The 26,451-nt window shown below is 43.3% G+C and overlaps 1 protein-coding gene and 1 long non-coding RNA gene across 2 annotated transcripts in view; one reads left to right on the top strand and one right to left on the bottom strand.

Moving 5' to 3' along the window:
* The window catches only part of LOC110527969 (A disintegrin and metalloproteinase with thrombospondin motifs 9), a 77,379-nt gene that overhangs the window by 9,320 nt on the left and 41,608 nt on the right, over positions 1–26,451 (bottom strand). The window contains exons 24-36 of the mRNA XM_021609619.2: positions 26,087–26,194; positions 25,824–25,991; positions 23,156–23,431; positions 22,145–22,306; positions 21,655–21,831; positions 13,987–14,154; positions 8,330–8,506; positions 2,572–2,742; positions 2,242–2,436; positions 2,020–2,149; positions 1,799–1,893; positions 364–458; positions 122–255 (exon numbers count right to left, since the gene is read on the bottom strand). Of these exons, the coding sequence (XP_021465294.2) occupies positions 122–255; positions 364–458; positions 1,799–1,893; positions 2,020–2,149; positions 2,242–2,436; positions 2,572–2,742; positions 8,330–8,506; positions 13,987–14,154; positions 21,655–21,831; positions 22,145–22,306; positions 23,156–23,431; positions 25,824–25,991; positions 26,087–26,194 (2,056 nt within the window). The remainder of the gene's footprint in view (positions 1–121; positions 256–363; positions 459–1,798; positions 1,894–2,019; positions 2,150–2,241; positions 2,437–2,571; positions 2,743–8,329; positions 8,507–13,986; positions 14,155–21,654; positions 21,832–22,144; positions 22,307–23,155; positions 23,432–25,823; positions 25,992–26,086; positions 26,195–26,451) is intronic.
* LOC118965294 lies at positions 8,393–11,148 on the top strand. Its single transcript, XR_005052597.1, has 3 exons — positions 8,393–8,528; positions 10,158–10,198; positions 10,690–11,148. It is a non-coding gene; the product is annotated as an uncharacterized LOC118965294 (long non-coding RNA).

The following is a 26,451-nucleotide window of genomic DNA, read 5'->3' as shown; positions in this document are numbered from 1 at the left end:
TGTGTGTGTGTGTGTGTGTGTGTGTGTGTGTGTGTGTGTGTGTGTGTGTGTTTCAATAATTGGTAGGCTAGCCTATGTGGCCTTGCTGAATGTATTCTGCAACTGGTTCTGGCCCACTCACTGATGATGTGCATCTTGCTGAGGTCCAGTCGTACTCTGGTGAAGGTGGAGAGGCCAGCAGCGGTGTAGTCTCTCCTACACTCACAGTCCTCTCTCCTTGTCCCGTTAGCAGGGCACTGTGTGGGGTCTATCAGTCTGAAGAGAAAAAGAGCAACCAAGTTCATATAAAATGTGTCCTCCACACTTTTGACAGTGTTACATGATGATACATGAAGTAATCCACAGCCCCATAGGTTGCTTTACCTGAAGCCAAAGACTTCAGAGTAGTTCTCTCCCTCTCCGGTCGTCAAGGTGAGGTACTCCTGCGGCCTGTCAGTCTGCATTCCTGCACAGTAGACCTGAGGAGGAAGAGGAGGTGGAGAAGGAGGAAGGAGTGAGGAACGAGCCCAGAAATTAAAATCAAAACCTCTTCAGGACGACACACGCTATTTCTAAACCTGACCTGGGTTGGCTTGGTTCTCAAATGGACAGCCAGATAGATAGCCAGACAGAGAGCGAGACAGCCAGACAGCCAGACAGATAGCCAGACAGAGAGCGAGACAGCCAGACAGCCAGACAGAGAGCGAGACAGCCAGATAGAGAGCGATACAGCCAGACAGACAACCAGACAGACAGATAGAGAGCCAGACAGCCAGATAGAGAGCGAGACAGCCAGACAGAGAGCGAGACAGCCAGACAGACAGCCAGACAGCCAGACAGAGAGCGAGACAGCCAGACAGCCAGACAGAGAGCGAGACAGCCAGACAGAGAGCGAGACAACCAGACAGAGAGTGAGACAGCCAGACAGAGAGCGAGACAGCCAGACAGCCAGACAGAGAGCAAGAGAGACAGCCAGACAGACAGACAGAGAGTGAGAGAGACAGCCAGACAGCCAGAGAGCCAGAGAGACAGCCAGACAGCCAGACAGAGAGCGAGACAGCCAGACAGAGAGCGAGACAGCCAGATAGAGAGCGAGACAGCCAAACAGCCAGACAGAGAGCAAGAGAGACAGCCAGACAGCCAGACAGAGAGCGAGAGAGACAGCCAGACAGCCAGACAGAGAGCGAGAGAGACAGCCAGACAGCCAGACAGAGAGCGAGAGAGACAGCCAGACAGCCAGACAGAGAGCGAGAGAGACAGCCAGACAGAGAGTGAGTGAGACAGCCAGACAGACAGAGAGCGAGACAGCCAGATAGAGAGTGAGACAGCCAGACAGCCAGACAGAGAGCGAGACAGCCAGACAGCCAGACAGAGAGCGAGAGAGACAGCCAGACAGAGAGCGAGAGAGACAGCCAGACAGAGAGCGAGACAGCCAGACAGCCAGACAGAGAGCGAGAGAGACAGCCAGACAGCCAGACAGAGAGCGAGAGAGACAGCCAGACAGAGAGCGAGAGAGACAGCCAGCCAGCCAGCCAGCCAGCCAGCCAGCCAGCCAGCCAGCCAGCCAGCCAGACAGACAGACAGACAGACAGACAGACAGACAGACAGACAGACAGACAGACAGACAGACAGACATGTAAAGCCATGTAAAGCCATGTATGATCACTGGCCAACAGGTTTTTATTGACTGACATTGGCATAGATACTCTCTCTATTCATTTACCATTTACATTTGCAAAATAAGTCAGTAATCACTATATAAAATGTTATAAAACGTTGCATAGTGCACTTAATAAGAAAGATGATACCATGGTCTTACTTTGAGTGCTTTTCCTTGTACGTTGAGAAACTGTTCACCATCAGGCTGGACGCCAGACAGACTCTGGACGTCACTGCAGCTAGTGGGCAGATGGCCTAAGAGAGAGAACAAAGGACATATTTAGGAGAGGTATAGCTATGGTATAGAGGTTTATCACACATATACAGTATAACAGGAGTTATGGAGTCTGTGGAGGCTGAGGCTACTGTATGTCTACTCACAGGCAGGGCTGCTGCAGACTTTGCTGGCTTCTGGTTTAGTTTCTGAGGGACAACTGTCACTGCCTTGTCCCTCAGTAGACACACACTGCACTGTCCTCTCCATCACCCCACCTCCACAGCTTACTGAACACTGAGGGGGAGAGAAGAGCAGGTGTAAGGGAGCCTGCCAGGATGAAAAAAGCACTGAACACTGATAATACATAGAGACCGGATGCCACTCACAGGTCCCCAGACTCCAACTCTCCACTCGTGTGTTGGAGGACAGGGGCTTTGGCTACACGGCATGTAGCTCTCAGGGGGGGTCCCAGGGCAGTTGGACAAAGACTGATGCCCATACTCATAGTTATCATTCCCAGCATGCACCTCACTGCAGGAGACTAGGCGTCTGTGGTATCCCTGTCCACAGCTGGCCGAGCACTGCCACAGGAGAGAGAAAATTCGATACGATAACGACACTGCAATCAAGCACGATCAGATAGAACAGTAATGTTAGATAACATTATTAAAGTGACATGATTGCATTTTGAAACAGGCCCATTCATTGACTCTCACCTCTGTCCAGTCCCCTGTGATCCAGATGAACTCACAGACGTGGGTATTACAGCTCTCAGAGTCATCTGGCCTTCTCTGATCCACACAGAACATCTCATGGACCTCCTCCCCTGTCTGGTCCATACACAGCACCGCTCGACGCCGGTGGCCCGACCCACACGACTTACTACACTGGAATGGAAGCGGGAACATCACAAACAACGGGAAAATCAAAGTTAATGTCGTCGAAAACAACCCCAAGATCCTTCCCATAGCCTTTATCTGAGTCTTCAGAGTTGAAAAGACTGAAGGGGTGGGTTTGTTTTCAGCACCAGCAAAAGGTTGGTTCCAAATGTCAAGGTGATTTATGTACAGATGTATTTTATGTTTGTTCTAAGACCCTTACCTACATCTAATATGGATATCAGAACAGGAGATAGGAGGCGGAAAACATGACTGAGCCTGACCACTAACGGTAATACTACAACACTAGGATTTGCACAATTTCAACACGTTCTTTTGACTTTCTGCAAGACTTCTTACAGTATGTGACCTTGCTGATCTGACACAGTCTTGGACAAGTATGCTGGATGAAGAGTGAAATTTGACTAAATAACATGATGGCAGTGTGCTATGGACTTAACAGCAGCTGTGATGTGTTTATAGTCCGGACTGACTGAAGCTGAGTGAAGTCTCAGGCCGTCACCCTGGTTCTCTACGTCCAGATGTATGTAGTAACTCAAGTGTTGTGACGCTGTGTTATGGTGGTAATCCAAGCTACAAGCTTTTTTGGAAGGGCTTAGAGAGGCCTTGCCTTGCGTCAGAAACACCTCAGCTCTTACGAATGCACTCCAGCTGGTCTTCATCTACCTTATGTGTCCAAAGCTGTCAAACAACTAAAATACCTGGAATTGTTGTTGTGAGCTGAGCAGCCATGGTGTGACTTAGTGGAATGTAGCCTGCCATAGCAGGCTGTTGAGTTTGGGCTAATGTAAAAACATTCTAAACGTGGTATTATAAAATGATATACTTCAACAGCTCAAAGTAGCCTATACTTACAAATACCTATACTGGACAGAAGGACAGAGTAACATAGCCTAGCTCGTATAATGATATAGTACAACTCCTAGTTATTAGAATGAGTGGCATAGCCTATGTTATTACACGATATGGTGAGAAAAATGAAGAATAGATTTCCACTAAACCCTTTCCTCAAGCTCTCAAGTTAACTGGCCATATCGGCTGGTCCAGAAACTAGGCCCTACCCATAGCCCACTTAAGCACTAGGCCTAAAAAATGACAGGATATGGCGGAAATGAACATGTGTCTAGCTGTCAGAGCACATGTTTGAGCTATTGCTTGCTGTAGGCCCCCTACCTATACCATTCTTTTAAATCTGGATGAAGCATATTGAGGTATAGCAGTGGCTAAACAGACTAGAAAGGCACAAGAAATTCCCGCATCTGGAACTTTAGCTGAGGCAACATGACCTAGTCTTGAAACCCCTACCCTAGGCAACAGTGACTGCTTAGGGTCGAGTTTTCGAGACTGAACTTGACCCGCCAAACGTCCCACAGGAGCAGGAGGTGAACTGCCATAATTACCTCCAGCTGTTTGCAGCGTGAGGGGGTGCCGAGCTCCCTCAACTAATTAGGCTACACTCTCCTCTGAGTGCAGTGATTTCATGCTGCTTGTTGACCTAGATTTAAGGCTTCCTGAACAAAAATACTAACCCCAACCAACATAGCCTGAAAGCAGTGTTTGATAACTTGCCGATCATGGGACTATCTTACCTAAAGAAAATGAGTTGATGAGATCAGATTGGGTTGAGGGACTATGTTCAATAAAACATTTCTTGAGAAGTTGAAACAAAGTGTGCCTCTGAAGCTCGTATCCAGTATGTTTTCAGCTCTATGGGCCTACTGTATTTGTAAAGGAGTTGAATCGTGCAGGGGGAATATGAGAGAAAGGGAGTCATCTGATTTTTATCACAGGCACTGCTCTCATATGGATGAAATTTTGTGCCTTTAGTGTCAAGCAAACCTTTTGAATTTGAGAACAAAATTCTTATTACAGCAAACAAAAATACTGATATTGAAAGCAAAACATTAACCCAAAAATATTGAGTGTAAAATTAATAATATTACAAAGGAAATCTTTTTGAAAGGCAAGACAATGGAATTGTAAATGAACGCAAAAAAACATTTTCAGTGAAGCGCTTCCCTCTTTGCCTGCAATTTTGTCTATATTTGTTTAAGTTACTCTGCCATTTTCTTTCTCTGCCTTTTTTTGCATTTTAAAAGTTTTGGCATATAATTTTGTGTAGGTTGGTTTAGAGGGAGGCATAGATGATGTGCATCTATTGGTCAACCTGTTTTGGAGTGAAAGATCAACCTTATTTTTTTAAATCCCAGCTAAAGTTAGCAGCTTAAAACAATGGCCAGTACAGCTATGTTCGATAGCTACCTAGCTTGCTGGCAATGCTGAGAGTACACTGTACAGTGTGCATGTACTATAGACAATTTTGTTAAGCATTTGTTTATTATTTTGCGGCCTGGCTCTCACACTGCCTGCCTGCCTGCCCGCCCGCCCGCCCGCCCGCCTGACTGACTGCCTGCCTGCCTGCCTGCCTGCCTGCCTGCCTGCCTGCCTGCCTGCCTGACTGACTGACTGACTGACTGACTGACTGACTGACTGGCTGACTGGCTGACTGTCTGTCTGTTAGTAGTTCCAGATGTGGCTGGATAACAGCGGAGGGCATTTTCTCCATGTAGGAGCTAATCCTCATGGAGTTCATCTATACCTGCTGATAATATTTAGCCTATATTAGGTAAGCCTGCTACTACTTGGATAGATAGTAGGTAGAGGTTGCAAGCATAGGGGTAGATCACGTATATAGTATTTTACTCTATGGTTGCAAGTCATTACAAGTCTTTATTTGGCACTGATTCTACTCATAGGCAGTACCAATTTGGTTTGACCTAAAAGTAATGTTACATCCTGATAAAAACTGAAATACCTTATTTACATAGGTATCAGACCCTTTGCTATGAGACTCGAAATTGAGCTCAGGTGCATCCTGTTTCCATTGATCCTCCTTCTACAACTTAAGATGTTTCTACAACTCCACCTGTGGTAAATTAAATTGATTGGACATGATTTGGAAAGGCACACACCTGTCTATATAAGGTCTCACAGTTGACAGTGCATGTCAGAGCAAAAACCAAGCCATGAGGTTGAAGGAATTGTCCGTAGAGCTCAGAGACAGGATTGTGTCGAGGCACAGATCTGGGGAAGGGTACCAAAAAATGTCTGTAGCATTGAAGGTCCCCAAGACCACAGTGGCCTCCATCATTCTTAAATGGAAGAAGTTTGAAACAACCAAGACTCTTCCTAGAGCTGGTTGTCTGGTCAAACTGAGCAATCGGGGGAGAAGGGCCTTGGTCAGGGAGGTGACCAAGAACCAGCTGATCACTCTGACAGAGTTCCAGAGTTCCTCTGTGGAGATGGGAGAACAATCCAGAAGGACAACCATCTCTGCAGCACTCCACCAATCAGACATTTATGGTAGAGTGGCCAGATGGAAGCCACTCCTCAGTAAAAGGCACATAACAGCCAACTTGGAGTTTGCCAACGGGCACATAAAGGACTCTCAGACCATGAGAAACAAGATTCTCTGGTCTGATTAAACCAAGATTGAATGCCAAGCGTCATGTCTGTAGGAAACCTAGCACTATCCCTACAGTGAAGCATGGTGGTGGCAGCATCATGCTGTGGGGATGTTTTTCAGAGGCAGGGACTGGGACACTAGTCAGGATCAAGGGAAAGGTGAACAGACCAAAGTACAGAGAGATCCTTGATGAAAACCTGCTCCAGAGCGGTCAGGACCTCAGACTGGGGTGAAGGGTCACCTTCCAACAGGACAACGACACTGGAGAGACCTTAAAATAGCTGTGCAGCAATGCTCCCCAGAAGTCCACGACATCTGTACTTCCGAGAGGAGCCGAAGCCACCCAAGATCTCTCGGGAATCATTGGGGATGGGCGACTCGTTCACTCTGGAGCCTACGCAACTGGGCAGAGCTAGATTATCGCCTAAGGAACGTTTAACGTAGGCTGAGCTTGACTCTGGGTCTGATGAGAGTTTTATGGACGCTACTCTGGTATCTAGCCTAGGTATCTCCTCACAACTCCTCTCCGTTCCCATGGACACCAGAGCACTGGACGGACCCTCCATTGGCAGAGTCACGCACAGCAGAGTTCCAACTAACCTGCGGGTATCAGGCAATCACGGTAAGTCCATACAGCTTCTCCCTCTGGATTTTCATGGCTCCTGAGGCACAACTCCCTTATTGAGTGGAACACTGGTTCTATCCTGGGTTGGAGCCCATTCTTCCACTCACATTGCCTTAAGGCGGCACAGCCTTAAGCCACAGCCTTTTCCGCGGCACAGCCTTTTCCGTGCTCCTGTTTTACCTAGTCTCTGTTTTTCCAGTCCACCCGGTTCTGACTCTTTGCCTGCCCTGACACTGTACCCGCCTGCCTGACCATTCAGCCTGCCCTGACCATGAGCCTGCCTGCCGCCCAGTACCTTCTGGACTCTGACCTGGTTTATGAACTTCTGCTTGTCCTCGACATGCCTCTTGCCTGCCCCTTGTTTTTCAATAAATATCATACACTCGAACCATCTGCCTCCAGTGTCTGCATCTGGGTCTCGCCCTGTGTCGTAATAAGGCCAAGGACTAGATAAAGTGTATTTTTACCTGGAGTTTTTCCTTATTGTAGGCTACTACGTTTACAACTTTAAGTCTTGAAATCTTTGTTGTTTACTAAACTACTCACTCTGTTTAGTACATGGCGTCACATGTCAATCCTTAAAGAGATGGGTTGGGGTAAGGCTTAAGAGGCTGTGAACGATGCTGAACCGGTGTAGACAAAGAGCTCTCCAGTAGGTGTACCAAAACATTCAAGGGCCATTTTCTCAAAAGTGTGGTTACAAGTTCATCAACTTTCAAAGAATAATTACTTTCCCATTGTTCCTCAACTGCTGTGTATGATATACCATTTTCTATCACAGAGTCTCTACTTTTATTCAATGTAAAAAAAACACCATTTCAAGTGTTGTGGCAGTGGTCACAAATGAGGATGAACCAATTGACCAATAGAGACACATCATCTATGCCTCCCTCTAAACCCCATGTACAGGGAATGAATCTGGCAAAACTTGGCAAAAGCAAAAAAAGGAAGAGAAAGCAAATGGCAGGGTAAGTTAACCAAAGATTTTTAAAAAAAAATGCAAGCAAAGAGGGAAGTTATCATTGAAAATGTTTAGCTGAATTTCTTTTTTTTTTTTTTTTGCATGAATTATTTTACAATTAATTTGTTCTTGCCTTTCAAAATGATTTCCTTGATATGTTTATTTTGCTCTCAATACTTTTGGTTAATGTTTTGTTTTCCAAATCAGTATTTTTGTTTGCGATACTAAGAATGTTGTTCTCCAATTAAAAAGGTTTGCTTGCCATTAAAGGCACAAAAGTAATTCGATACACACGAGCCTTTGCGCGCTCTGGAGCTCCCTCAGCCCCCTCCTGACAGCGAATGTCTCTGGGACGAGCGTGAGGTCCCACTCTGTCTGTCAGCTGCGCTGCACCTCGCTTGAAATAGCAGTGCGCGAAATATCCACGCGCCAACTGAGTGGACACGCCGACGCGCACGCTGCTTGTTTATTTCGGAGAACATGCAAATGGTGTTATCCGGAGAGACGTCAAGGCTGCACTTACCGATTGCCACTCTCCCTTGCTCCACCGGTACGGAGACGGGCAGTCAGTGACCCGGCAGGTCTGGCTGGAGGCCGGACGGGAGGATGGGGGGCATTCAGTCTCCTCCGGGCTGCGCCGGTTTCCAACCTCACAGAAAACTTCCCGCTCTTGAATTCCATTGCCACATGACGCTGAGCACTGAAACAGAACAGGGCAGAAGGTAAGATGTATTAAAATCGATTCTCTACACGTCTGATATTTACTTGATTGTGATGTCATTCCTCTCCACCTATTTTTTTCTTCAATTATCACCAAGTTCTTTGAGAACAAGTTGACTGTAAAAATGAAATCAACGTGTGATTTTTTTGTTATATATTAACATTTATTTTTCGGAATATGAATTGACTATAAAAAGCACAGGAAGCAGAATTTCATTGAATCATGTATTATTGAATGCAATTCAAACAAAACTGATTAGAGGCACTGTTGTTTTTATCTCTGCAATTGATATAACCTCAAAGGATCATATATGACAATACAAGTCTAGCCAACTACTTCCTACATTAAAATTATACACTTGTTGAAACCAAATATGGAAATGATGTACTCTTTAACATACAGGTGTAGGATCTTAATTTTATTTTGTAGTGTATTTTGATGTTTAAAAAGACTTCTGAAGTTGATAGTTTGATAGCATGATTCTTGTCCTGCTGTAGCAAACTGGCTCAGATTAAGATGCTACATCTGTAGAGTTTCGTTGTTAATTTCTATGTTTATTTACCCTCATTTTAGACCTGTGTGGAATTGAATTCAGGAACCACATACAGGTGGTTGCACTATTCAAGGCTACGCTACACCCACCTTCCTTACCTTCCACAGCAAAGATGTCAGTCACACACACTGGTTTAACTTACCGGGGGTTTAACCCGGGTTAGTTGGCATAAGTCTTTAGGTCTTCAATAAGGTTATGTCCCTGCACGAGACTACACTAACAAGCAAAGCACTTCGGGTTACATGTGCCTGTGAAACTAATGTTTTGAAAGACACAGGTAGAAACATAGTTAAATGGCATAAATGGTTTGTCATTTTGTTAGTTGACTCACACCAGACCCCTCTATGGTTTATATGTAATACAACTTGACTTAGAATTACATGCTGGCTTCAGGTTGAAGGACACAGCTCATTATTAAGTCTTTGACTGCTGTACCACTACAATTTTAATTCAATATCATTCACTACAATTTTAATTCAATATCATTCACTACAATTTTAATTCAATATCATTCACTACAATTTTAATTCAATATCATTCACTACAATTTTAATTCAATATCATTCACTATAATTTTAATTCAATATCATTCACTACAATTTGCCTCAATATCAACAGCAATACGTCTAAGTAAAGCTAACACATCATAATCATTGCATAACCTGATATTGTATTATTCCAAAAAGTATGGGTCTAGAGCTTTGATCCAAACGATCTAACCACCGGACGTTGGGGGCAAGAAAAATGTAAGCTTGAATCAGGGTTGTGTTTGCAGAATTTTAAATCTTAAAAAGTGGGGCAGAGTGTAACCACAGTGAAAACCCTCCAGACGGATGGGGTTCTTTACACACGTGTGTTCCCGGCTCCTCTGTGTTAATAAATAGCAGATTTCAACCCTCTGTGAAGAGGGAGAGAGAGGGAGGGAGAGAGGAGAGGGAGTGTCCACTAGACAGTCAAGTTTGAACCCCTGCCTTGAGGACATTGTATTTTGAATGTATAATGTCTTGAAGATTTAACCCAGTTTTTTATCTTAAAAAGTGCAAGAAATGTGAAACATTTAATCTACTTAATCTACAGCTGCACACAACAGAAATACATCTGGAGGAAAATCCCAACATGTAAGTAGAAAGAATGATAATGGTTGGTGGGAACACTCTTAGAAAGGTGCTATCTAGAACCAAAATGTTTTCTCTGGCTGTCCCCATAGGAGAACCCTTTGAAGAACCCCGTTTAGTTCCAGGTAGAACCCTTTTGGTTCCAGGTAAAACCATTTTAGGTGTCATGTAGAACCCTTTCTAGCGAGGGTTCTACATGGAACTCAAAATAGTTGTAACTGGAACCAAAAAGGGCTCTACCTGAAACCAGAAGGGGTTCTCCTATAGCCACAGCCACAGAACCCCTTTGGAACCATTTTTTCTAAGAATGTAATGTTCACTACTACCTTGTTTTCCTCACATTTGTGCATGTTCAGCATGCCTATCTAGGTCTTTTAAAAATACTGTATTAGAAACATAAAATTACATTAATAAGGCACATCTAATCATGTTTATATGTTTAATGTGTATGCTTATCATCTTAAAATAAAAATATCCACTTTCAAATGAAACAGTGGGGAGCAGGTCTCGAACCCTCGACCTTCTAGCCCGAGGTCCGGCGCTCTATCGACTGTGCTGCAAAAGCATGCTCCAGCGGCAGAGTCGATTTCCACGCTTATAAACCCAGGGTCGTTACAATACTGTTAATCCTGATACTGTTTGTGCTTACATTTGAATTGGTTTTGTGCACCAACATTAATGGCAAACAGTGCATTTTCCTAAGGGAGCTTTTATGTTGTAAAGGCACATGAAGATCATTATTACACATGCCTTAATTGATTATAAAGTGTCTTAATTGATTATGTGTTTTTGAGTGAGTATTTGTGTGTGAGTTTGTCTATCTGTTAATGTGTATATTATTGTGTGTGTGTGTGTCGTGTGTGAGTGAGTTTGTCTATCTGTTCATGTGTATATTATTGTGTGTGTGTGTGAGTTTGTCTATCTGTTAATGTGTATATTATTGTGTGTGTGTGTGTGTGTGAGTTTGTCTATCTGTTAATGTGTATATTATTGTGTGTGTGAGTTTGTCTATCTGTTAATGTGTATATTATTGTGTGTGAGTTTGTTTATCTGTTAATGTGTATATTATTGTGTGTGTGTGTGAGAGTTTATCTGTTAACGTGTATATTGTTGTGTGTGTGTGTGAGTTTGTTTATCTGTTAACGTGTATATTGTTGTGTGTGAGTTTGTCTATCTGTTAATGTGTATATTATTGTGTGTGTGTGTGTGTGTACATGTTATTACCACCCAATCGACTGTACATGCTCTTAAAGGTTAGAGGACTGTGTGTGTGTGTGTGTGTGTGGATCAGTAAACACATCCAGATGTCCATACCCTCCTGAGGCCCACAGAGTGAGAGGTGAGAAATCACCTTGTTAAATTAGTTGCATGTTAACCATTAAAAGCCCCAAGCATTCCATCTTTTTATGCTACCTATCCTCTCTGTATTTCAACAATGTGTATTACTTTCATTCTCAAAACAAGAAAAACTAAATGTGATTAGTGAAAAAGCTTTCATCTGATTTATTTTATATTAGGGTCACCTGCTTGAAGAAGGAATATTTCCAGTGTGAAATGCCATAATTGTAGTATTTAAAGGTAGACTCAGCTAAATGACGTTGCCACGAGCAGCACCGGAGATATTGAGATGAGCGAGATGCAACACTTCACTCTCACACAGTATCCGGACAAGTGCATGGGTTCCCTTCACGCTGTTCACAGCGTGGTAGCCAGGGCACCAAAACAGGGGAGAAGTTTAGCCTCACGCATCAACGCTCTTAGTTGTTGTGGAAATGTACCCACAACGGTGTTTACTTTCTGCATCTACATCATATCGCTGAGTCTGTCTTTAAGACTATATTTCGATTGACTAATGATTTCTTGAACATCATATTTCATAATCACATTCAAAATAAAGCTGATTGTTTATGAAGGAACTACTCGCTAAGGCTTAAAGGCTAATACCACTCAATAACAGTCCAAATACAGAATGTGTCACAGTATGATGCGTTTTGCATGACACTTTCTGTATTTTGAAAGTTCTATGTCTTCAACATTAGATTGCTTACATGTAAAACATGTTGGGACTATCAACAGTGGACTAAGATAGTGTTTGAGCGGTGTTTTCCTTGAACAAGTGGGTAGGATTTCAGTTGTTAACATGTGGAGTGTTTTTTACATTTTTTATCTGCCAATTATTTGATGTAATTTTGTGTGTGCATTTTTTAAATTTTTGTAAAATGGTCCATGGCTACCATAGACTGTCTGTTTAATAATTACGGTACAGTACATTCAGGGAAATCATTTGTTACCTGGTTATATTAATACGATTGCAATAGAGCTGTTTGACATAGACAACAAGTCCTCTGAGGTATGGAGGGCAGATGTGTATCTCTTCTGGGCCCCTGATCAGTGGAGAGAGAGGAAGAGAAAGAGACAGAGAGGAATAGAGGGCGAAAAAGCACCAGGGTCTCCAGCTGGGGAGGTGCATGTTGGGAATGTGTCTGGCCTGCTGTGGTAAGTGGATTGTCTCGCTGGCCAACCTGGACTCAGGGGTAGCCATAACATAGTAAATGAAAATCTGTGACTAGTATTTTAAAAATGTAACCTTTATTTAACTAGGCAAGTCAGTTAATAACAAATTATTATTTATAATGATGGCCTAGGAATAGTGGGTTAACTACCTTATTCAGGGGCAGAACGACAGATTTTTTGATGATTTGTTACATTTGGTATAGTATGTATTATTTTGTGGATGTAAAATAAATAAATAAAAGCTAGGTGGCTAACGTTAGCTAGGCTAGGGGTTAGAGGTTAGGGTTAGGAGTTAGGTTAAAGGGTTAAGGTTAGTGTTAGGGGAAGGGTTAGGTAACATGCTAAGTAGTTGCAAAGTAGCTAAAAAGTAGTAAGCAGTTGCAAAGTTGCTAATTATCTAAAATGCAAAAGTGTTCCGTGATGAGATTCGAACATGCAACCTTTGGGTTGCTAGACGTTCACGTTATATGTCGGCCCATCCACCCCGACCAACCACACTCCTTTTGTTTTTGCATTAAGTAACCTTCTGTCTTTGGGCTCCCCGGTGACATGCATCTCAGTGCTAGGTGCGTCACACAGACCCTGGTTAGATTCCAGGCTGTATCACAACTGGCCGTGATTGGTATGCCCATAGGGCGGCGCACAATTGGCTCAGCGTCATCCCGGGTTAGGATTTGGCCATGGTAGGCCATCATTGTAAATAAGAATTTGTTCTTAACTGACTTGCCTAGTAAAATAAATATTAAATAAAGATTAAAATGTAACATGCTAATTTGAGTGTCATGGATTTTCATTTTCTATGTTACTTCTAGTCTATGAGACCAGATTGCTCTGGGTGGGTAGAGAAAGAGGAGCCTCTGACACATGTTTCCAATTGGGGAGGTATAGGATAGGAGAGCGGGCGCGCGGGAGGGAAGGAGCGTGGAGTGGGGAGCTTCATGCTGGCTAAAGTCTACCTCAGCCAAGCCCAGATGAAAGTGGAGGCATGGCTATCCCTCCCTCCCACTGCCCCAGATAGCAGCCCAGAATGGGATCCTCTCAAACCGCCAGAGTGGTGAGCTACAACCCAGAAGACAGGCCACATTTTGAGGTGCCACAGAACACATATTACTGAACAGTAGTGCATGTTAGAAAAAATGCCAACTCAGACACATACCTCACAGTGCACCAGTGAATCAGCAAGTTAATGAGCATTAAAGGGAAAAATAATGAGTGCTGAACTGAGAGCATGATTGGTGGTTGTAGCATGTAGTGTTTATTTCAGGTTTAAAGAGTACCTCTCCCCAGCTCCCTGCCTTCCATTTGGGGCAGCGGCGCCCCCGGCAGCTCCTCTCCTTGCTGGGTTGGGTCAGGTGTTTACAGTTGTCCTCTGGAACAGGTCGACCGGATCGGGTCACACAGCTCACCTTACGGTTCTTCGATCCTTTACCACAGGCGGAAGAACACTGCAACAGGAGGTCAAGAGGAGGTCCAATGTAATAAATTGTTTATAGATAGGGGGTGTACAGAGATCAAATACCAGAACAATGTCAAATACTAGATGACAGATGAGTATAGTATAGAACACTTTTATCATTCACTTGAATAGTTTTTCAGTCTACTTCTTCTTGAGAACAATATCACATGTACATGGCTTCAGAGTACACAACAGGTTAGTGACATTTTCATTAGCGAATACGGTATGTAACATGAGGTGGGACATAAGATCATGTGAATAGGTTTGAGACATATTTAGCACATATTTAGCACTTTGACACGACTTTAGATACTAATGCACTGCCTTTTACACACAAAACAGTCTCTACAGTACAGCATTTTAGATTTTAGTGAATGCAAGCTGAGAGTACAGAAATGTGCGACGGAAGAGGAGGCCCCTCTGTTAAACGGATGAAGTCCACAGAAGGTAGAGTCATGAGAGCCAAGCAGCACACAGTCACCAGCCACGTTCACATCCAGGTTCATTGAGCTGGCCCAGGTCTAACTCTGTCTGACAGGCAGGCACCCCACACACCAGCACCCCCCAGCACAGTCAGGCGCTCCCAGGCCTGTGAGTTCAGTGGGGCTGTTGGGTTGGGTAATCAAAGCGTCTCAGAGTGTGAGGACAGATAGGATGCGACAGGCCCTGGGTTGAACGAGTGCGTCCCAGCATGACGGCACTGCGCTGCCCAGCGAGGGATCGCGCCGGACAGGAACCCACAACGACCTTTCACCTCATTAAGGGGGGGGGGGGGGGGGGGCTAAATGTCACCAGAGCCCATAGGACAACGAATGGCTCAATAAGGAGGATGTTACCCCCCCGGAAATGACTGTAGAGAGGTGAGTGCCTTGTGAATGTATCTGCTTATTATACATCATAGGCATTTCATTTTATATTAACAAATTCAAACAAAAGCACAAAATGACAAGGAATGACAAATATAATGTTACTAAAGTCATTTAATTTAAGGGATTGATACGGTTTTACATGTTTAACCACAGACACCAATTTCATATAATAAACTTGATTGAAAATGAAACCTTTCATTGAATGTTAGTTTGTTCCATTAACAAATGGAAAATGAAGCCAAAACAACAACAATGTGTGATTACTTGCTGTAATGAGTTTCAATACACATAAGGGAGAACATTTAAATGTGAGTACCGTACTGTATGTGTTTTTTTTAACATTTAGGCAATCTGACTTAGTCGCCCAGATGTTCCCCACATGCACACATCTGGGAGAGGCTGTTATTGGGGCCCAGCAGTGTGAGAGTCTGTCACCAGTTGCAGTTAGCCCTCCTTTAAAATAACCACTTGAGGCCAGATATCAGTCTGCATGAGAACTTGAGGCTGTGTTTACACCGGCAGCGCAATTCTAATATTTTGCCCAATTATTGGTAAAACAGCTGATCTGATTGGTCAGAAGACCAATTAATGGAACAAAGATCAGAATTGGGCTGCCTGTGTAAGTAAACACAGCCTCAGAGCGTGCAGCACACTTCTAAATTTAAGGTGCAGTTATTGTCCATTTGTGGTGTTTTAGTTACCGTAACAAATGTGATACTATTGATTCACCCACTGGCCTATGAGCAGACGTTACAGTGGTGTTTGGAATTTGGAGTGAGGTAGACACGAAGAGTACACACACAGGCTATGATCATGGTCATGGAGGGCCATTTAGGAGAAATAGCATTTTACAAAGGTTTAAATAATTTAATAAAATGCATTTACAATGAGGGGCAGGGAGCCAGACTGATGCTTTTTAAATGTCAGACCATTCCTCAAAGTTTTATATACTCTTTAAATGAGCTTTCCAGCCATAGTGCTCTGCACTAATAACTTTCTATTACCTTGGGAATCATTACAACACTGGGGAAGTAAATCACAACCCAGTTCTCTACATCCACAAATTCTGTGGGTATCCACTAGACACCTTCCTTTCATGTACTTAGCTAGTGTGCATGTTCCATGCTGGAATTTACCCTACAACCTACCACGTGCCAACCATTTAATAAACTAGACTCCATATTTTAGCATATTTTATACTTTCATGTCAATGTAAACTGTAATCATCACAAAACTACCTTTTATCTACAACACTATTTCCAACTATCACACTATTTTCAACTATCACGCATTCAGACACAATTTTATTTTATCGTTCAATCAGATGCTTTTATTACCGTGTCAAATAAAACAGTGCCTCTGACAGACCACTACTTGTGCCTAAAATACACCACATTCCGATGCCTGCGTTCCGTCCTGGAATTCTAAAGAACCCAGGCGACAGGGCCTTTCGGGCCCCCACAGACAACAGGGCTTTCCAGGCTTTTTCCCCTGGGATCACAGCCCTTTCCCAGAAGCCCATCCATGCTGATTAGATGTACAGGGAAGGGGCCCCTCCCAGATCAAACGTGACCCTTGACCTCCAATGCACTCCTGTATTGTCTTTCTGACGGGCTCTCATTTGAGTCACTGTCATTGGCCCCCCGCCATCGGAACAATGTCATCAACCCGCCAGTGAAAAGGGGAAAGGGGGGGACTGGCGAGAGGCGGATGAGGGGGCGACATAGTTGAAGAGAACGTGTCGTCAGGCGCACAAAAAAACATGTCAGCCATTAGGAATGAGCACAGTAAATGGGAGTCCTAGCCAGTGTTACAGAGACTCAAGATTTACCTTGGTACGAAAGGCATTGAACTCTGGCAGAGACAGAAATATCATTATTGCTCAAAGAGATCACTGGGTCCCTGACCTCATAAGACAACAGAGATATTGCTCAGTGATTTGTACATTTTCATTCACTGAAAACACCCCTTTCAAAACACCAGTCAGAGAGCTCGAGTAATGCTCTCTGCAGAGATAACTTGCAGAGAATTTCCTATCTAATCCATAGTTGATTTAGGTTAACTATATGGACCACTTCCATGTTCCTACTGTAATTAGTGTAAAGCCAATTCCGGTAATCTAAAGGTAATCTTCTTAATTAAAGCACAGACATGTTGATGAGATGATAAGTGAATGTGTTCACTTCACTGTTAGTGGTTCTTCATGGCAATTATCTCATTTAATAAAACTATTTCTAACAAAGTGTTCCAGAGGTATCAGTTTTCGCCATAAGCTCTGGTCCTACTGTAACTAAGATGAGGTCAGGAGTGCAGATGTCTTGTCTCTCTTCTCTCATATGACCTCCATTTTTCACTTCCGATATCCATACAATAAAACACATTTCTGCACGCTAAATCAACTAGCTAGAGGATTGACTAGAAAGGAAACAAGTATAAATGGATGTTTTGGAACTTAGTTTGAGAATAAGCACTTGTTCGTGATGGTTCGTGAATCGTGAACATGATATTTTACGGTGAGTACTATAAATGAAAGAAACATTGCTTTTTAATAGTATCTCTACTTCACTTTAATAGTTACCTTTCTGTGAGCGAACAAATTCAGCAAGTTCAAATAAAATTAAATATTGACATGACATTATAATGAAGTAGAAATAAATACAGATAATTACATAAATATGCACAAATGTCCTTGGAACCCAGACTAATACTGCCATATGGAATGAGAGGCATGGAGTATTTTATTTCAAGAGCCTGTTCATATCATCAAACACATTGTAAATGCATCATGCCGTACTGCTAAAATATGCACCCTAAACTCCAACAAGGAGCCAAGCTGTAATTTGTGGCTCTAGATAAAATAATACAACTGTGTTTTATTCTACACATCAAATGATCGACAATTCCACATTGTAATGAGACTCAATGCGTGTGGAGTTGTTTCAAGTAGGGTAAAAAGTTACACACTCTTATTGGATTCGTCATAATCAACCCAAACCGTATGCTACCTTGTCAATACTCATATTGTTAGAAATGATAGTATTTATTTCGTGAACAAGGTGTGGTGAGAAATACACTCACTTCCTGCTTGAGAGCTGTGTTAACAGGCCCTTAAAATAAGGTGTGATGTCTGCAACTTATGCACACACATTAATTACCAAGGAGGTTACAGTTAGCCTTAGGAATGACTGGGTGGGCTCCAGGCAGAGGTTGCGCCTAACCACAGGTCCAAGATCAGCTTTCACTACCACTCAACTATTAAGAGGTAGAACAAAACACAGACCCTGGATCTGTGCTTATGGCCAACATCCTGATGAATTAGAATGAGAATGCAGCCCTCCAGCAGAAGATAAAGGCGGGTGGGGTTAATAGAGAATGAGGTAGACACATACGACTGGCTCAGAGGATAAGCTCCAGGTATATAGAACACTATAAACTCTCCCTGTGGTCGCAGGTACTGACTGTGTGTTCACAATGCTAGGACAAGGGGCATTCTATTTCAGCTACAACAAAAACCGGTTTGTTGGTGAATAAATGGAACACACGTTCAAAAAAAAACTATAACACATTTTCACCTAACATAACTATTTTTTTTTTTTTTTTTTTTTACATAATCAATAATCAACTCATCATGAAAAAAATGTGATTATGAAAAACGACTCAAAACAACAGGTGTTTAACATACATATCTCTATGTCACAATAGACAGTTTGTGACCGTAAGTTATTTTTGTTCTTTTTTTTATGTTTACATCTCATTTCTCCCTTGTTTTGCAAAAGCACCATTGTAAGTATCATAAGTTAATGGCTAGTTGAGTTGTGTTTGTTCTAAGTGAGGTATGGTTGAGCATGGCATATTTTCACATGTGTATTGAGCACTGGTGAACACACCAAAATAAACTATTTACAAAGCGAATATATAGACATATCTAACAAGACATAAATACACTCATATCAAGCACCTTTTGAGCGGTGGGCCTTGGACCTACTGGTTTGGCCGGGTGCTTATGTCTGTGCTAATTAAAAGGAGGGATTCTGGGTCAGGACTTCAAGCTGTGGTAAAATGACTATTACCTTGAAGAATCACATAATATATTAAATAACATGGCTATCACCTTATTCTACAGTCCACTTTCATCTGGTGTTAACCTGTTCTTTACTGAGAAACCCTATTGTTTCTTTAAGAATTTAGCATAATTGGTAACTAGCCGGCCCATACATGACTAAAAAGTAATTATTAGTTCATTACCATGTAACTACCATTTTACGACGTAATTTCTGAGTTAATAACAGTGGACTGGAAAATAAGGCAGAAACATAAGAGAATTAGTAACATCTCTATAATTAATAAGGAGCAATCTGCCATTGCTACATCTGTATTTTGACTTTTAAATATCTAAGCTTGTTTCACCCCTTTGTTGGTGAACAATGTAATTGTAAACAAAACACGGTATTAAAACATGGTTAAAACATGGATGGTCGGTCCATGCATCTATAGATCTGTCCATGACATTTCTCCAGCCCCATCCCTCAGCTGTTTACTGAAACAGTGGTGGGCTGATGCTTTGTTATTGTTTGAACTGCAGATTGCCCCTTTAAGACCAATTGAATTCTTACAGTTATGATGGTCAATAAAGCTGTAGCATCAGAATGATATATATAGTGCCTTTCGGAAAGTATTCAGACCCCTACACTTTTTCCATATTTGTTAGGTTACAGCTTTTTTATTTTTTATTATTAAATTGTTGTTTTTTTCCCTCATCAAATTGACACACGATACCCCATAATGACAAAGCAAAAACAGTTTTTTTTAGAAATGTTTGCTAATTTATAAAAAGGTGAACCTTCACCACTAGTCTGCGGTCCTAAGCGCTCTGGAGCAGGTTTTCATTAAGGATCTCTCTGTTCTTTGCTCCGTTCATCTTTCCCTTGATCCTGACTAGTCTCCCAGTCCCTGCCACTGAAAAACATCCCCACACATGATGCTGCCACCACCATGCTTCACTGTAGGGATGGTCCTCCAGACATGATGCTAGACATTCAGGCTAAAGAGTTCAATCTTGGTCAATCTGTCATGTGCCTTTTCCTGAGGAGTGGCTTCCATCTGGCCATTCTATCATAAAGTGCCTGATTGGTGGAGTGCTGCAGAGATGGTTGTCCTTCTGGAAGGTTCTCCCATCTCCACAAAATAACTCTAGAGCGCTGTCAGAGTGACCATCGGGTTCTTGGTCACCTCCCTGACCAAGGCCCTTCTCGCCCCGATTGATCAGTTTGGCCGAGCGGCCAGCTCTAGGAAGAGTCTTGGTGGTTCCAAACTTCTTCAGTTTAAGAATGATGGAGGCCACTGTGTTCTTGGGGACCTTCAATGCTGAAGAAATGTTTTGCTACCCTTCCCCAGATCTGTGCCTCGACACAATCCTGTCACGGAGCTCTACGGAAAATTCCATCAACCTCATGGCTTGGTTTTTGCTCTGACATGCACTTTCAACAGTGAGACTTTATATAGACAGTTCCAAGTCATGTCCAATCAATTGAATTTACCACAGGTGGTCTGCAATCAAGTTGTATAAACATGTTAAGGACGATCAATGAAAACAGGATGCAACTGAGCACAATTTCGAATCTCATTACAAAGGGTTTGAGTACTTATGTAAATAAGGTCTTTCAGTTTTTTTTATATTTAATATAGTTGAAAGAAAAATCTAAAAACCTGTTTTCGCTTTGTCATTATGGGGTAGTGTGTGTAGATTGCTGAGGATTAAAAAAAAACTATTTTAGAATAAGGCTGTAACGTAACAAAATGTGGAAAATGTCAAAGTGTCTGAATACTTTCCGAAGGCACTGTATATCTCTAGAGTACACAAAAAACGATATAGTCCCAATAGGGTTGGTGTATTCACTTGGACTCTTTTCAGGTTATTTTCTTTGCCACGTGTAAAAACTATGAACAGCACCAACACTTGAGTATACCGTATCTCCATTATTTGGGTGTTTACAAAAAAAACAAAACAAGGCATCTTAAATTCCTGATATACAGAAACATTCATCAATATTTGCATATGAACAACGATTGACTGTGTGCGAATACAAAGAGGTATGACAGAAACGCTGGAGGTTAAGGCTACTGTATATACAAAGGAAACCAAGAAGAAAATCTCTTAAGTAATAAATTATATTTGAAAACAATATCTTACAAACTAGCTTTGATTCTGAAATACCAACTGATCCTGAATTTTGAACACTGACTAAGACTGATAACAGAGAAAGTGTTCTTATGGTCACAGCTGTCAATGAAGCATTTCAGAGGTTGTACTTTTTGGTGTGTTGTGTGTTTATTTTTTCTCTTAAGTGCAACAGAAATCAATTCCCATCTGTCTCTAGAAGGACGACCAGTCTCAGGCACCAAGGGAAAGGGTAAAGGTGAGGTGGAGGTGAGGTGAAAAATTGAGTTTCCAGCATGTAAGTCTACAGAACCATCCTTCTCCCTCAAGTTTAATTCTTTGTTTGTTTTGCTTTGTCATGCTACACAGTTTAGTGGTGAAACTCTGTGTGTGGTGAAATGAGAGGACTGTTAAAAAAAAAGAGGGGAGAAAGAAAACAAAAGGGATATATTTACGAGCGTACCGAGCTCCATGGGTCTGTGCTCCAGTGGGGGTTAGACGGGCACGACTGAGTATTGCACTGCTCACGGTCGGGCGGTTTGTCAAGAATCTCACAGCTCAGATCGTTAAAGCGCTCTCCGTTGGGCCTTTGACACGCCACGAGCCGCGTCTTTATTCCTCCCCCACACGGCTTGGTACACTGCAGGACAGAACAGAAGTAAGGAGGAGTGTGTAGACAAAGTCGGGACAGTTGATTCACGCCATTGTTTATCTAACGTACAGTATGAAATCCCCACCCAACATACGCCTACCTATCTAGGACATCGAACACCTCATTTCTAACCTTTAACCTCTAACCTTTAGACATACAGCCCAGCAATTTCAGAAGAATGGAATTATAGAAGAATGACCGCTGTCAGAACGCCAAGGTTCATAACGATGGGATGAAGTCATCAAAGTGCAACTAAGCCCCGCAGTGTATCAGTGCTGTAGGGCGGATTGTGTTCTCTCACCTCTCCCCAGTTCCCATAGACCCACTGTGGACAGGGTCCGGACTCACAGGAGCGCTGCTCGATGGGTTTGGAGTGCTCCTCACAGTTGTTGACAGCATAACCATTCTCATCCTGGCACACCACCACACGCCTCTGGAAGCCGCCCGCACACGTGCTCGAGCACTGACGTCACATGGAGGAGAACACCGTTTGAGACAGATGGATAACACACTCTCACACGTACAGGTGTGTGTGCACTACCTCAGAGACAAGCAAGTAGACATCCAAACACTAACACATGTACATGTACTCATCCATGCAAATGTATGGCGCTCATCTATACACACATACCTCACTCAAACAATGGGTTACAACAAGAATATATTGACCAAAAAACACAGTGTCACATACTGCAGACCTTTGCACATACACACACCAGCTACAGTGAAACAAGTGCACACACAAAGACCAACACACCATTTCTTAAATACAATAACAAACTAACATACAGTATGTGCAAAAAGGCACCCGTTGACAGACAAGTATACAAAAGCACACATACATCATTTTTGCAAGTGTCAGATTGACCTCAGAGACTATGTGCTTTAGGAAACTGGGATGGATAATGCACTGCTATATTAAAACACATATCCTCTGGAAAAGGAAGGAAGAGATCCCAAAAATAGCCCTTGCTATTTCCCATGATCTTTTAAATAACACCAGCTATTTGGGGACACAGATTGCTGTGCAACTGACTGTAATAACCCCATTTTGAATAACAGCTATACAATAGACTACTAACTGCCAAAACTATCAGCAAAAACTCATTGACTTCTTGGGTTAGGATACATCACAGACAGACAGCCTCATAAAGGTCAACATCAACACAAGACTGAGATAGTGCTCAGCTGTGCTGCCTTCCCACTTATACAATTGTAATGGGAGACCACTTAGGTTGTATGCATTCATTTAAGGTTAAGGAACCTAGGACTCCAAGATGATTGTAAATGGTGTCCAGTGTAAGAAACTCACCGCTCCCCAGGGTCCTGTTCTCCACTGGTGGGCCTGGGCTCGCCCTCCACCGCGCCCATCAGCAGTCGTGGGCAGGTTATTGCGGGGGCCCCCGCTGGGTGAAGGGAGGGGCCGAGAGTCACTGGAGCGGGCAGCAGGGCACTGGGACATGGCACACTCCTGCTCTGTGGCCGGACGGTCATCAGCGTCACACTCCACTACGTCCACTATCTGATCACTGAAGTTCACACACACCACCTGGCGTGTGGTCTTCCCCTGCCCGCAGGATACAGAACACTGTGCACACACACACACACACACAGGCACACACACCCAGTAAGATACAAAGCATATAAACACAAACAGAACTTGCTGTAGCAGCTTAGTCTTGTCTCTGTAAACATGGCTGACCCAAACAGCTCTTCCTTAAAGAAAATAAAAGAGAGCTTCTGCCAAAGACTCATGCTGCTCCAATTACGTCTGGCCAAGTGGAGTAAACTGGACTGTATCTGTCTTGCATAAGACCTGGAATTATGCAAGAACTGTCCACTGTACTGTACTGTACCATGCTACTGAGCCAGGGATTACACTGGCCAAGGGTTTACTGTCTAGGACTCAACAATGCTGCCTATTTCAAATAGGTGTGGATATTGCACAAGCATCTCCCAATCCGAAAAATGGTGTAGTTACTGCACTTTAACAGGCCCTGTGTAGGCCTATGCACAAGTTAAAACCACAACACTTAGGCTGCTTTTACAGTTAGGTCTTATATTGGTAGAACAGCCATTAAACTTCATGTCCTAACTGGGACATCCGCCATGCCATAGCTATCACTCCCTCCATCAGGGTTCATTTCCGGTTCCATATCAAGAGCGTGTAATGTGAACGTTTAGAGTCAGAGCGGTCTCTCTCTGTGGCTCTGTTTGCTGTGGCCTTGGGCTGAGCTGCTTCCTGCCTGCCTGCCTGGAGCCCACTGAGTTGCTCTGGAATAAATAAGCAGTCAGAGAGACCCTCCCTCCCACAGCCTGTATCTAGCTATCTGTGTGTGTGTCTATGTGTGAGTGAATGTGTGTATGTGTGCATTCGTGCGTGCGTGTGTGTGTTTGTGCGTGGTGGCCATAACTGCAGCATGGTGGGAGTATGACTAGTGCTCTCTGTCTGATGAGAAACATCTGCAAACAAGGACCCTAGCCCCTCTCTCCAGCCCCTTGTTCCTCACGCGTCCCTCTATCCCCTTGCCAACCCTCCAAACACACCAAAGCCTGTTTCATCTCCTCCTCCCCTTGGACCAGAGAAACACACAATCACACAAAGTGATTATGAACAGTGGTCTGAAAGGTTCAAACCACAGCTAAACAAACCTCAGATATTATAATCCACTGAGCTGGCTAGAGATTTCATTGTGAAATACAACTTAATGAACAGTGCCGACAGAGCATATAATGGTTGTCAGATTTCCCTCTCGAAGAGTTCACTTTGGAATTGAAGGTTAAAGGCCCAGTGCAGTCAAAAAAACGATTTTGCTGTGTTTGATGTATATTTCCACACTATGAGGTTGGAATGATTTGTTAAATAAGAAATAAGAAAGAGAGTTCCAAACCTCTCTGCCAATAACAGCTAGATTTCAGTTTTCCCCTACCCACTTACACTACATTACCAAAAGTATGTGGACACGTGCTCGTTGAAAATCTCATTCCAAAAACATGGGCATTAATATGAAGGCGTTCGATTGGGTTGACGTCAGGGCTCTGTGCAGGCCAGTCATGTTCTTCCACACCGATCTCGACAAACAATTTCTGTATGGACCTTGCTTTGAGCATGGGGGCATTGTCATGCTGAAACAGGAAAGGGGCTCCCCAAACTGTTGCCGTAAAGTTGGGAGCACCGAATTGTCTAGAATGTTGTTGCATGGTGTAGCGTTAAGATTTCCCTTTACTGGAACTAAGGGGCCTAGCTCCTCTACAAACCTTTACAGTTGGCAGAGTTCTCCTGGCATCCGCCAAACCCAGATTCATCCGTTGGACTGCCAGATGGCGAAGTGTGATTTATCACTCCAGAGAACGCGTTTCCACTGCTAAACAGTCCAATGGTGGCGAGCTTTACACCACTCCAGCCGATGGAAACCCATTTCATGAAGCTCCCAACGAACAGTTCTTATGCTGACGTTGCTTCCAGAGGCAGTTCGGAAATCGGTAGTGAGTGTTGCAACCGAGTACAGACGAGCTCTTCAGTAAGGCCATTCTACTGCCAATGTTTGTCTGTGGAGATTGCATGGCGGTGTGCTCAATTTTATACACCTGTCAGACATGGGTGTGGTTGAAATAGCCGAATCCACTCATTTGAAGGGCTGTCCACATACTTTTGTAAATATATTGTAGACCACTCCCAGACAGTCCTAGCAGAATTCTTGCTTGAGAATTTGCTCTGTGCTAAAAAGCAATTATTAAAAAATGTTGACCATTTTAATTGAAAACAATCACGGTAAGGTACATAATTGTTACTCAGAAATTATTTGATATTGAGATAAAAACAGCTGCATTGGAACTTTAAAGAGATTAGTAATGGATATAATGGATATATGGATTTAATATCCTTAGCCACAAGACCCTGTGGTAATGTCAAATATTTTAAGTGTACATGGTAAATGCATTAAACATTGGTGGTTGATTAAACAAAAATAGTTACTTACAGATGTCCATTCAAGGACCTTCCACTGTCCGCAGGCCACTACAGAGCACACCTCCCTGGCCGGGGGCTTGGCCAGGTGGGAGCAGGCAGAATCCTCCGCAACGCCACCCTGGTTGTCACGGCAACTGACATAGCGCATCCGGGTCCCTTTGCCGCAAGTGGCGCTACACTGTGGTGGAGATGGAGGCAATTAGTACAATTGTAGTACAACACACAGAGTATGTAATTGCTTCATTGAGTGGTGGAGTAACTGATAGAACCAACCTGTGTCCAGGAGCCGAACCTCCACTGGGTTTTGTGTGGGAGGTGGGAGGGCACTTTGGTCCCCGGCGGTACCGGGTGACTGATGGGACACTGGGTCAGTTCACAGTCCTACAGGGACAACCATACAAATCCATTAAAACAATTACAGTGACAGAAACACAGCCTACTGTACTGTCATCTACTTACTGTGCAGCTCCAACAGAAGTGTACCCATCATCAGACTAAAAGTAACAGTGTTACTCTGACGGATCCCAGAAATGCAGTGTTAAACCCCTCCATCTGAATAACCTGATGCCTGTCATAACGTGTCACAGTGGAGGAGGATCCCAGAAATACAGTGTTAAACCCCTCCATCTGAATAACCT

This window comes from Oncorhynchus mykiss, chromosome 7, assembly GCF_013265735.2.
Source record: "Oncorhynchus mykiss isolate Arlee chromosome 7, USDA_OmykA_1.1, whole genome shotgun sequence".
Taxonomy (NCBI): Eukaryota; Metazoa; Chordata; class Actinopteri; order Salmoniformes; family Salmonidae; genus Oncorhynchus; species Oncorhynchus mykiss.
This window is presented reverse-complemented; position numbering and strand designations above follow the sequence as displayed.